Source organism: Sturnus vulgaris, chromosome 10, assembly GCF_052056855.1.
Source record: "Sturnus vulgaris isolate bStuVul1 chromosome 10, bStuVul1.hap1, whole genome shotgun sequence".
In the NCBI taxonomy this organism is placed as follows: domain Eukaryota; kingdom Metazoa; phylum Chordata; class Aves; order Passeriformes; family Sturnidae; genus Sturnus; species Sturnus vulgaris.
In genome coordinates, this window is record NC_142252.1 from 3,804,445 (window position 1) to 3,816,871 (window position 12,427).

At 57.6% G+C, this 12,427-nt stretch overlaps 1 protein-coding gene across 27 annotated transcripts in view; it reads right to left on the reverse strand.

The window, feature by feature from the left end:
• Positions 1-182: 182 nt before the first annotated feature.
• Positions 183-12,427, reverse strand: part of KIF1A (kinesin family member 1A) — a 40,933-nt gene continuing 28,688 nt past the window's right edge. For 8 of the 27 annotated variants that reach the window (XM_088170587.1, XM_088170575.1, XM_088170572.1 and 5 more), the window contains 16 exons: positions 12,251-12,317; positions 12,077-12,161; positions 11,683-11,788; positions 9,709-9,735; positions 8,250-8,273; positions 6,722-6,836; positions 6,352-6,485; positions 6,145-6,206; positions 5,889-6,034; positions 5,425-5,637; positions 5,198-5,275; positions 4,774-4,898; positions 4,495-4,641; positions 4,187-4,379; positions 3,983-4,101; positions 183-2,969 (listed from right to left, as the gene is read on the reverse strand). In XM_088170587.1, coding sequence (XP_088026713.1) covers positions 2,927-2,969; positions 3,983-4,101; positions 4,187-4,379; positions 4,495-4,641; positions 4,774-4,898; positions 5,198-5,275; positions 5,425-5,637; positions 5,889-6,034; positions 6,145-6,206; positions 6,352-6,485; positions 6,722-6,836; positions 8,250-8,273; positions 9,709-9,735; positions 11,683-11,788; positions 12,077-12,161; positions 12,251-12,317 — 1,684 coding nt within the window. In that variant the 3' untranslated portion in view covers positions 183-2,926. The remainder of the gene's footprint in view (positions 2,970-3,982; positions 4,102-4,186; positions 4,380-4,494; positions 4,642-4,773; positions 4,899-5,197; positions 5,276-5,424; positions 5,638-5,888; positions 6,035-6,144; positions 6,207-6,351; positions 6,486-6,721; positions 6,837-8,249; positions 8,274-9,708; positions 9,736-11,682; positions 11,789-12,076; positions 12,162-12,250; positions 12,318-12,427) is intronic. The other 19 variants (XM_014870356.2, XM_088170591.1, XM_014870357.2 and 16 more) reach the window with 3 other exon arrangements.

Consider the following 12,427-nt stretch of genomic DNA (forward strand, 5'->3'; position numbering starts at 1 on the left):
GCCCGTCTTCTCCACCAATCGCAAGCGGAGTTGAGCTGTCAGTCATTGTTGTCGCCCCGCCCGGTTGAGCATGCCCGCGAGGGGGCGCCCCCTCAGCGGCGGTGGGCGCTGCCCGCCCTCAGCTCCGCTCCCCTCCCTGCCGCCGCCCCCCAGCCCCGGAGAGGAAAGTCAGAGCACGGGAATTGCGTTAAATGCGACATTTATTTCAGACCCGAACAAGCCTCACGTGCGCACGGACGGCCAGGACCCGCAGTACTGCCCCCCTGGCACACGGCAGGGAGCGCCGGCGGGAACCGGAGAGCGGGGAGTGCGGCCTCCCTCCTTCTCTGGCCCCAGCCTGCCCGCCGATGCTCGCCTGCCTTCCGTGCCATCCGTTCCCCTGTGGAATTTCCCTCCCGGTTGGGCTTATAGTCTTGCTTGAACCTCCGGTTTGCATTCGTTGCCGAGGGGATGGGTGCCAGGGCCATGAGGAGGAGCGCGGTGCTGGTCAGAGCGCTGCTGGTAAAGATGGCAAGTGGCCCGTGTGTGCCGCGTCCAGCGGGCAGCTCTGTTTCCCTCGGCTCTGACCTCCAGCCGAGCCGTCTGCTCTGCAGGTTTGCTGGCCTCAGGCATGTTCGGCTCTGGCTGGAGGATGCCCTTCAGCTGGCTGCGTCTTGTCTGTGGCACAGGCAGCACCACACAGCCCTGGCTAGCGAACCTGTGTCTGGTCCCTGACAGACACTGGTCCCGTCTCTGCCAGAAGCTGCCTCCATTCTTTAAGAGCCTCCCCTCAGGTACTCCCTGTTTCTCCACCCTTAGCCCCTTACACTGAAATTTGGGATGTCCTTGCTCAGAGCACGGGAGCCAGGATGTTGCAGCCTGGGCCCCTGCGTTGCCGCAGCTCAGCCTCTCTGTGCCTCCAGGCTGGCATCTCTTCATACAGAAAGGGCACAAGTTGGCCTCCAGGTCTAAAAAGGATCACAGAGACGAAAATAGCCCAGTTTGCTGGGGAGGTTGTCCTGGGCAGGGGAGCTGGGCTGAGAGGAGCAGCCCCACTGCAGATTTGGGTTGTAGTAATGGGGTAAGATGCCCAAGGAGCTGTGGCGAGGCCAGGCAGTACCAGCATGTGCTCAAGAAGAATCCCCAAACTCTTTCTGTCACCTGAAATCCAAGCTAAAGGGTGCCTGACAAGCAGCAAGGGGGCCAGTGCAAGCCTCTACTCCTCCACCACGTCCCTGCCTATCCGTGCCCCCCACAACACGATATAACGAGAAGACAGCACCACATCCCACACACACACACACACACACACACACACACACACACCCCACAGACAGTGCAGGGAGGCGCAGCCGTGCTGGACGAGACAGCAGAGCTGGGGGTGCCTGGGAGATGCACGGAGGAAGATGCTCAGCTTCTGACATGGAGCTGTGCCAGATGCTGCTGGCCACTTGGGAAGCCCTGAACAAAAACATCTAACCATGGGTGAGAGATGGGAGAAGAGAGAGAGAGAGAGCAGCTGCTGGAGGAGGTGGGAAGCAGTGATGGCTGGAGGAGAAGGTCTTTTCAGCAAAAACACCTCCGATGTGGGAAGCGCCCAGATTAACATGCTGATGGAGGCAGGGTGGGGGGAGGTGGATGCTCACTTCTGCAGCAGAGGAAGAGTGAGAAAACACCAGCTAGAACAGAAAAAAGAAGCCCCATCCCCACTCTGACACCCTTTGATCTGCTTTGAGTCTGTCATCCTGCTGGGAGAAGAAGGGTTGTGCAAGCCCTTTGGGGAAAGGGCAAAAAGGATGCTGTAGGGTGGGATGGTCATTCCTAGTCGTGGCTCCTGGGGAATTTTCCCATTCTGCCTGAACCTCCACACTCCCTGCAGGGTTGGGATCCTTGGCATCCTGCCCTAAGAGTGGGAAATCCCTTTGGATGAGACACCTGGGGGTCCCAGGCTGGGATAGTGGAGGTGGCCCAAGTGCTTTTGGTTGGAAAGGGTAGCCCAGCATGGGATGACAGACAGAGCCATACCCAGAGCTCTCCTTTTCCCTCCAGTAGGACCAAGCTCCAAAGTGCAGTGACTCATCTGCAGGGACGTGGGTGCCCTGGCCAGTTGAAACTGTGGGCTCCTGCCTTCCAGAGGTAGATGGGACAGGTAGGAATTGCCTTCTTTGGGAAGACATATGGTGGGCTGTCTGGCCACTGCTCAGGGGAAAAGTAGTTTAAGCTGTAGGGGAAGGCAAAGCAAATAGTTGGGGAAGGGCATAGAATGAGGGTGAGAGCTGCACTGCTGCCAGGCACAAGCCAGGGATGTCCCGGGGAAGGCATCTCTGGAACCCCAGCCCACCACCAAGGCTCTCCCCTGCCTGGGGGAGGCATTGGCTGGGGGCCAGGACTCAACTTAGGGGATTTTTGTGATGTAAATAGAAATAAATACTTTATAAATATAATCTTAAGGTACTGACACCTGATCTTACTCTGCTGTCTCTTGCAGAAACACCGGTAAATTAGGGAAACCCCACATCTAAATTACCACTTTCCTTTCGCCTGAGGGCAATTCCTCCTGCTCTCCCAGCTCTGAGCTTTACTGCATTCCCATCTCTCTAGATCAAAGACCAGCTTTTAGCCAAAACCACCCTTCTCACTCCCTCCCCTCTGATAGGGACCTTTTTTGGAACGTTAGATGGTGTGATATGAAGGTCACCCACGGAGGGACAGGCAGAAGATGGCACGTGCACAAGGAATCCTGCCCAGGCGGGTCCAGGCTTTTGCAGCTACAAACAGAAGTGAGTTTCCCCTGTGAAGCTGTGAATCAAGACAGATCCTTCCATGGAGCAGAGAGCTGGGGCAGCAGATGGTGTGAAAGATCAGATATTAACATGGGGAGTCTTCAGACAGAATCAGCTATCTTGATCCTGTTGGCAGACGGATGAGGTGGAGGGTGTTTTTCAGGTTAGATTCTCATCTGGGCTGTTCTTCTTCTGGACAGCTTGGATCTGATTTGGAAAACAAGGGACAAAAGGTGTTAAGAGATGTGGACAAGGAGAGGTGTGGGCTCCCAGGTTCAGTGTCCTACCTCCAGGCTGATACTTGAATCCAGACAACTGGACGGATACAGAATTAAAGTCTCTTTACCCACAACACACAGATTTATGTGCATTTATTCCTATTCCCCTAGTTCTGCCACTTGAGGTGCCCGTGAGATGGTTTGTTGAGGAATGAAAACATTTAGTGCAGGTAGCTTGGTGTGCAGCTACGATTTGAGCTGCGGGGGTTGGGAGCCTGAGGCAAGAGTCTGTGAACTGCCAGTCGTTTGCATAACAAAGGGGAACAGGGACCTGCGGCACAGCCAGGTGAAGGACACCCAGAGAGTGCCCTTAGACTAAGAGGGTGTAAGAGCCCAGGGTTTCTTTTCCTCAGGGTCCTTTTTCCGAGGCACCCAGCTCCAGCTGTTATTTTGTTATTGTACCATGATTAAATTATTTTAAGGATCGAGATGTCTGAGCCTCTGCTATGGGAAACCTGTGACTGAGCCAGTTAAGAAACCTTGTCTGAGAGTGTGTGTGGTGAGTGTAGGAAGTCAAGCAAGGCCCCTGTCGCTCACTGGAACCACCTGCTGTGAAGGGGCCTCAGTCCCAGCTCAGGTGGTGCATGTGTGACTTCCAGAGTGGCTTCTGGATGGTCAGACAGGAAAGTCTGCTTAACAGTCTCAAAAACTCTGTGGGATGGTCTCAAGAACAGTGACAGGCCAGTGGCCCTGCCACCAGGCATTTGAGCTCAGCACACCACCACCTCTGTACCATCTGGAATCTGGCCCTAGACTGAAACATTTAAATGTGAATGAGCTGAATTCAAAATTAATACGGTCCAAGTTTTGCCATCTGAAAGCCTGTCCAGGCAAAGCTACACAAGAGATGCTCCCCACACCTGGGAGGGTAAGCCCTGAGAGCCTGCAGCGCCCCCAGCAATGGCTTCTGTGCCTCCCCCTTCCCCCAGCTGCCCCTGGTACCTTATGGATCCAGCCAGGAGAGGGTTGAAAGCGTAGAGCCAGTCGTGCATGTCTTTGTCACTGCTCGCCTGCAGCAGGATGCCCCGGTGCTCTGTGCACACCGCAAATGTGTTCGGGGTCTGCGAGGGGAGAGCCAGAGCTTAGTCTTTCACTCAATGGGGTGTACGGAGTGGGGCTGTGCCCTCCTCCCTCCCAGTGCCCTACCTTGAGCATGGCCTGCTGGTCCTCACTGTACTCCACCTGGGCCTTGGAGAGGTTGAGGATGGCCCTCTCGACTGCATCCTTGTCTGAGTTGTAGATATAGACGTAGGGACGCCGGACCACCACAAAGCGTTTCACCCAGCCGTTGGTGTGAGGCTCCAGGAAGTGCAGGTAGCCCTTTTTGGAGACGATGGGACTGCAGAAGGGATCAAGGTAAGGGGTGGCATACAGACCATGAGGAGGTGGCAATGGTAGGGCATGCACCCCTGCCCATAGGTGCTCTGCTTGCAGGCTGCCCCAGTTGCTCCTACCTGACTCGAATCTCCTGGATGTCGGGCACCAGCAACCGCTGGGGCTCCTTCTCCTCCTCAGGCCGGCGGGCTGGGGACTTCTTCTGCTCTCCTTCCACCACAGGCTCCAGATCGGGGCTCTCTGCCCTGGAGGAAACCTGGGGGGGTCTGGGGAAGGAGGAGAAGATGGAATGTAGGAAGAGTGATGGCTAGGGAACATCCATAGACAAGGACTGTGTCCCAGTGATATAGCTGCTCTGCTTGGGATATGTCACCAGAACCTTCCAGCCAGCTTCTTACCTGACTTCCATGGCATTGTAACATCCTTCCACCAGTGATGGACAGGTCGAGGAGGGGGTGAGAGTGGTGACCCCAAGAGCTGGCATGGAAGGGTCTCTCATCAAGGTCACGGACATTTCAGACAGCTGTGGAGTAACAGAGGTGTGAACTGAAGTTTCTGCTCAAAGCCAGGCACATGCAAAGGATCAGGCTCCTGCTCAGACAGGGAGAGGCAAGACCCCTGGCAGGCAGGGTCCTCTCCTGGCACAGTCCTGAGAGCCACCAATTCTGGGAAAAACCAGAGCAAGCAGAAGGAGCAGACACCCCTAGGAGGCACGACTTGTGCCATAGTGCCCATCTGGCCCCACCCAGCCATTCCCCTGCCAGCCACACATCCCCCCTTGGCCCCCCTACAGCCCAGCAGAGCCTGGGGCAGCAGCAGTACCTTGCTCTCACTGGCGCTAATGCAGACGTGGCTGTGGCTGTACTCCCTGTTGAAGGTGTGCGTGAGCAAGCGCAAGCACTGCAGAGAGAGGAGGACAGTGGGCCACGAGGCACATCCCACCTCCCACCCACTCTTCTTGGGCTTCTGCCCGCCACAACCCCCAGCCACCCTGTGGAAGCCACTTCCTGGCTCCATCCCTGCAAGCTGGGCTTGCTGCAGGATGCTACCTTCACAGCCAGCTCCTTCTGCCTCTCGCTGGGGGTCTCAGGGGGAGAGGTGCGGCCTTCAGGTGCCCCGTCAGCAGAGAGCGGGGAGGAGATGCAGGAAGTGCTTCGGGACTCGGAATCCTCACTGGAGCAGGGGGACAGGGTCTCCATGCCCAGGCGCTGGGTTGTCTCCAGTTTCTCACGCAGTAACAGGTAGTGTCTTGTCTTCTCCACCTGGGCAGAGGCACCCAGGCTCAGGGTGGCCCTTTCCCCCACACCCAGGCCCCCTTAACCCCATTTACTCATTAGCTTTGGATCTGCTGGGGCCTGGCTAGCAGCCATGCACAGGAGTACTGGCAGCACAGCCCCATCCCTGCCTCCTCCCACAACCAAGACGGCTGTGCCATCCAGGATGAGGAATCCCCCCAGCACCAGTGGAGCTGTGAATTGCACTGTTTCAGCCCATTTCTAGCCCAGACTCTCACTTCTTGCAGAAGGCTGAGTTTCTCCAGCTCCCACTGATGGTCAAGGATGAGGCTGTCACTGCGGGGCCGCCAGCCAGCCAGGTTCTCCTCTCCCCGGACATAGGCTACAGAGGTGTCCAGAACACGCCGGCGCCTTCTCTGCATGCCTGTGGGCACAGACACACCGCTGGGGGGACAGACACACAGCCCCTAACCCAAAGGCCTGGCTGTGCCCCCGTGCCCCAGCTGAATACCTGGGCAGAGGCGTGGCACCCACCTGGGCTGCCGGCATCAGCCACGCGGCACAGGCTGAGCTCGTAGACTCCTGTCACGCGGTTGCTGCGAGCAAAGGGAGATGAAGCATTACTGGCTTTGTCCCCATCCCCACATCCCAGGTTTTTTTAGCCAGACTGCTGGGATGCCCTAGAAAAGCTCCAGTCCCTAGGTGATGGCTCTCCTGTCCCCGACAGGAGCATCCTGGTACCTCTCAGAAGCCCGCAGGCTGCCGCTGCCAAAAAGATTGCGGATGGAGCGTGAGGCAGGAAGTTTGGCATCCCGGGAGTAGAAAACCATGCAGAAGTCTTTGGTGATGACGGCGGGCTGAGTGCAGTTCTCCATCTGCAGTAGGGCAGAGGGAGGCATCAGGGGTGCTGCAGGGTGGCAGCCCAGCTGGTCTCTCCCACCCCCGTGCCCAGCAGGTTCCAGTCCCAGAGTCCGACATGGCCCCCAAGCACCAGGTTGAACCCTGCACCCCACAAGCACTAGCTAAGGAAGGGCTCCCGCTGGCTGCACCCCAACAGCAGGGGAAATACCAGACTTTGTTGATGTATAGTGACCCCAACCAAGGTCCTTGCCTCGATGTAAGCTGACAGGGTGATGTAGATCTTCTCCCGGTAAGGGGTAACACGATTGAGCAGCAGTGAGTTGTGCATGGAGCTATCCCACGCCGCCTCAAACTGGTAGAAAGTCCTGCCAAAAAAACCCAGGAGGGCCAGTAAAACAACCTCCCTGCAACTGCTGGCAGATGAGCAAGGAGATGTCATTGTCCCCCCCACAGCGCTGCAGCAGGCCTGCAAGGACACACAGACATGCATGCGCAGTGGGGACAGATGGGGACAGCCACTCCAGAGGACACAGGCTCAAGGCAAAGGGCACAAGGCATGGTGGGAAGAGGACACGGCACCCTTGAAATGGCCAATGGACCGGGGTTTTGGGGAGGAGGGACCGCGGGAGGAGTGGGAGGCTCAGATGGGGTGCAGGCAAGGCAGAGCAGGCTAGGAAGGCAAAGGAGGGCAAAGGAGGGTTCATGCCCCACCCTTGTATTCAGAGCAGGGGTTGCCACCCCCAGTGCACCCAGGCCAGTCCCCACCCTCCAGCCTGGGGCACAGCACCTCCCAGTCCCTGCCAGGAGAGGCTGTCGCCGTTTGGGTAATGATGGCCAGTAGGGAAAGGAGGGAGGATGCTCAGCACTGGGGGTGTGCTGCCAGCCCACCTCTGGGAACACAGTCCCCCCACCAGCCAGGTCCCCTTCCCCAGGGCTGCCCCCGTCTGCCAGCCCTGGGCCCCAGTGAGAGGCTGGGGACCATGATTTGGTGGCTGGCCCCTGTCAGGCTGTCTCCCCTGGCTCTTGCTCTATCCTCATTGCCAGCCCCATTCCCACTCTGCTGCCTTGGGCCCCTTTGCTTGTTTTCCATGGCTCCCAGGCTGAGAGAAGGAGCAGGGGACTCCTGGTCCCACTCAGCCATGTATACAGGATCCCAGAGAGGACGGCACAGCTCACCCAGATCAAGAGTGGCAGCTGCCCTCCTTGGGTTGAGCAACCAAGGGCGAGGAAGGAGGAAATGGCTCTGGTGATAGAGCATGGGGATCCCCATTTCACCCTCTGCACCACTCCTAGGCTCCCTTCTGGGTCATCCTTGGCTTTATGGTACCCCCACTCCCCAAAACTGCCCAGAGCTGCTGCGGCCCCGGCTCCTGCCTGAGCATCCTCAGGAAACTGTGGTTCAGCCATATCTCAATGAGAACACTTCAGCACGTCCCTGAAGCAGCATCCAGGTGGCTGAGGAGCAATTTTAACAAGAGCCAGGGCAGCCAGCGGGAGTAGGGAGAGGTTCTTGACTGCAATTTCCCCCATGTTAGAAGAAGAGGGAGAGTGACGCCGTCAAAAGGTGAATAAAATACATAACCCCACCAGCGTGACACAGCCAAGGCGAAGGATTGCTTTGCAGACACAGGTTGCTTAAGAAAAGAGTGCTCCCCAAGGAGGAGGAGGAAAAGAGGAGCCTCAGGGGAAGGGAGAAAGAGCAAAAAGCAAAGGGAGGAGGCAAAGGGGACAAAGAGAAAAGCAGGAGGGACCAGACCGAGCAGGTGCGCGTGAAATACCTAGTGTCATTTCCCAGCGAAATGCTATAAGTGGAAGGTGACCCAAGGACAAACACACACATGTACACACACAGAAAAACGACAGGTCAGAAGAGCCCCTCTTGAAGGGACTCGCACATAATAGCACTGCTGGCCAAGGCAGCTCCAGCCTAGCTGAACCCACAGTGGCAACCGAAAGGAGCTCAGCGAGGGCAGACGGAGGCTCACTAGCCTGGGTGAAAAGCCTCTGCCTCCCACTTTCCTCATGGTCCAGCAGCTGGGAAAGAAGCACATGTGCTCCCTATGCCCTTAACTGTGCCCTTATGCCATCCCAGGGCAAGGAGCTCCCACCAGCGCAGTCCCCTGGGACAGTGCCAGCTGGGGGATGAGATATCCCACTGCCACTCACACAGCAGGTGACTTCTTGGCCATCCCCTGGTCCACAAGGAAAGCATCACTGTGCTGAGAGACCATGGGCAACGCCAGTGTGAACCCATCTCTCATGAAGTGGGGGGGTTGGATCAATGCTGTATCCACTTTCCTGCACCCTGGGAGGGGACAGAATGCTGCTGCAGGGACAGCTCTGCCCTCGGACATCTCTGAGCACAACCAGCTTTGAGTTGCTGTAGGGAGGACAACCTTCAGGCACAAAGTTATGTGCCGGCACTCAGGACACTCCATCCCTTGTCTCCCAGGCACACACCCCTCTTCTTTTGCCATGGACCAGAGTGGTGGGCCCGTCCCTGAGGCCTCAGTGATGCTCCCATCCAGAGGCTGGTGGCACATCCACAAATCTGGTACCTCTCGCGCATCTGCCAGGCTCACTCAGAGGTCCCAGCTGAAGCCTGGAGTCCCCAAACAGCCATTGTCCCTTTACACAGGCGTACAACAGTCTGTGCCACATCTGCAGCCACTGTCACACCTGCATACAGACACACAGGTGCTGCCCGTATGCCACACCTACACACACAAAACAACCGTGCACAGAGTGGGCAGCTGCTGCCACACCAACTGCAGCGCTGCCATCGTCACCAGCTGCCCAGGAAAGGGCAGGACAAGCCCCAAAACTTCCACTGTCCTCACCAGCCCTGCAGCTACTCCAAGGAGCACCAGGGGCTGAGCTGGCGCTGGGGCAGGAGACAATGGAGGGATTGGCACACTCAGTGCCAGATGCCAGAAAAGATGGGAGAGTAGCGAAGTCGAAAAGCAAGAATAAAACCCAAATCAGGCAATGGAGACGCAGGCGTGCGAGGGGGAGCGGCAGCCAGCCAGAGCGTGGCCCAAACGAACAGCAAAAGGGGGCGAGTGAGCAAGAGGTGCCAGCGCAGGAGGGAGGAGGGATGGGGCTGTGAAGGAATGAGGGGCTGGATGTCCAAGTGCTGCCTCTGGCGGGAGTGAGCGTGCCGAGGCAAGGGGGTAGAAAGAAAGAAAGGAGAGAAGAAGGAGGGGTGGAAAAAAAACCAATGGAAACAAATAATACCTAGGCATATCCGAATCAAGAAACTGCCTGCGAAAACACAAAACAATCACATGGTTAGTGTGGGCTTAGATGGGCGGTAGCAGCTGAGGGAAGCGAGGGGGAACACCAGGCGCTGCCCCCCGCGCCTCCGCCCTGGGCGCTCGATGCAGGGGTGGGTGCGTGCTGAGGAGAGCTGAACCACTCTCCCAGCCTCTTCCTGAGTGGCTCCGGGGCGCTGGGGAGGCTGCAGAGGGGAAGCCAGGGCTGCTCCAGGCAATGGAGGCTGCGTGGCACAAGGCAGCAAAGCGGGGAGCGCAAGCGGCTGGGAGGAGGGTGAAGTGGGCACCGGCTCTGCTCTCTGCCTTCCTTCTGCCTGTCCTCGCAGCTGCAGGGTGAAGCGTGCATGTCTGCATGTGGAGTGGAAGTGGGGGGCATTGCAGCTAGCCACTCCCTCCTCCCCCTGCCTCACCACGGGCAGGCTCCATGGAATAGATGTGGGACAGATGTGACATGTGCCCCCAAATGGCCCCCAGTCTCCACGCTTCTCTCCACACCCCAAATATGCCCCCAGCCAGCGACGTGTCCCCTTGTCCTGCAGGACTCACAGGGCACAAGGCAGAGCAGGAGGCACATCCCTCCTGCCAGGCTACCTTAGGCATGCTGAAGATCCCATATGGCTGCATCTGGGACCAGACAATCAAACAGATGAGGAGCTCACAAAAAACTGCGCAGCCCCAAGAGCCCGTGGGTGCCACAGCCACCCAGCTCCCAGCAAAAAAAACCACCATGACTCCCCTGGGCTGGGCCCTCCTCGTCTGACCATCCCCATCTGGCCTCCTTCTATCCCCAAGGCTGTGACAAAGTCTCCTGGTTTGACACTTGCCCGCGTGCTGACCCCAGGACTCGCCTCTGCTGCCCACATACTCTGTGCAGGTTGCTCTGCCATGTCCAGGAGCTGCCCTGAGAGTGCTCAGGGAACCAAATCCTATCCAGACCCCCATCATTCCCCCAAAAACACCCTGCCTTAGGACAGGCCTCCTTGGGACAATCGTGATCACAAAGCAGATGAAGGAAAACGTGGTCCCCATTCCTCACCAGGGTGTTCCTACACCAGTGACCACAACGCACAGCCAAGGACCAGTCCTGCTGCTCCCAGTGCTGGCAACGACCATCCCTGTCTTGTCACAGCTGCCTGCATGCACACATTCTGGCCAGAGACCCCCACCAGTCCCCCGAGTTCCACCAGTAGCCCTGGTGCAGAGGAGAGCTCTGCCCTCCATACCCACAGCTCCCCCTGCCACTGCAGGACTCACACGGGGAGATCTTGGAGATAAAAATCTTCTGGTCCTGCTTCTTTCACACCCTGCCAAGCCTACAGTAGGAACACCTTTAACAACCTGGTCTAGTGGAAGGTGTCCCTGCCCGTAGCAGGAGGTTTGGAATGTGATTATCTTTAAAGTCCCTTTCAGCCCAAACCAGTCTGTGGTTCTATGACAGCCCCCTGGGATAGGCAGGAAGGGATGGGCATCCCTGAAGTCACCCACAGTGGGTGGGGATGGCTTTCCTGCATTACTTACACACAGGCAGGGATCTGCCATGGGTCCCAAGTAGCCTTTCCAGCAATTTTGCTGGGACACAAGACAAATAGCCCTCCCCTCTAGCCATGGAGTTGGGACATCCTCCTGGCACCAGCACCAACTGCTTCCCTGTGCCAGCCCATCACAGCCAGCACCAAAGAGCAGGACCACACACAAATTCCCTTTAGTGCCCTCCCCAGCACAGCAAGGCCTTGGGGAGAAGGAGGAGGAGGAGGAGGAGGAAGGGGTTTGCAGCCCTGTACCCTAAGACCCCGTGCAGCTTCAGAAAAACTCTTCCTCAAGGCAGCAGTGGGTCAGCAGAAGGGCCAAGAGCCTTCCAGGGGAGAGAGGGGCTGCTGCTCAACCTCTCCAACCCTCACCACAGCAGGGGAAGAGCAAGAAAAAAAGCATCACGCACCGGTCATCCTGGGAGGGGTGGATGTAGCCAGAGGAGAGGATGTTCAGGGACAGGATGTTGGGGTCAATGAGTGACTCGTCTGCTTCTGGGGTGTTCCGGATTCGACCTGCAAACACAGCACAGAGTTGCCTCTGAGGTGACAGGCAGTGGCCCTGTGAGGGTCCCCATGAAGGCAGAGGCAGACTGCCTGCCTGCAGCCCCTCTGGCCATTCAGCACCAGAGATCCTGGTCCAGCTCCGGGACACGGTGCCCACAGTGTTCCAGTGTCACCCACCAGGCAGCCACTGCTTTACTGTTGCAGGGCAGGAGGGGACACAAGGCAGAAAGCTCCATGTGGGAACATGGGAATATGGGCAAGAAACAGTCTGAGAGTATTCCTGAGAGCTTGGCTTACCCACAACCAGTTCCCGTACTTCCTTCCAGCGGATGAGGCTGCCTGTTTCATGCACCAAGGTGACACTGATTCTCCTCTGGATGCCCTGAGACCCACGAGGCCAGAGAGAAGGGACAGTAGTTAACACAGGTCCCAGCAGGAGTCAGCTAGGACAGCATCTTGGGCAGAGAGTACCTGATGAAGGAGGAAGGTCCCATGGCATGGCATGCCTCCACGGTGGTCCACAACAGCAGGGATGTAGCTGGAAGAGAGGATTGCAGCATGACACAGAATCCTGCCAGCCTGCCCAGAAGTGCTGAGCACTGGGAAAATCCCTCACTGCCTCCCTCTCTCTCTCCCTCTCCCTCTCCC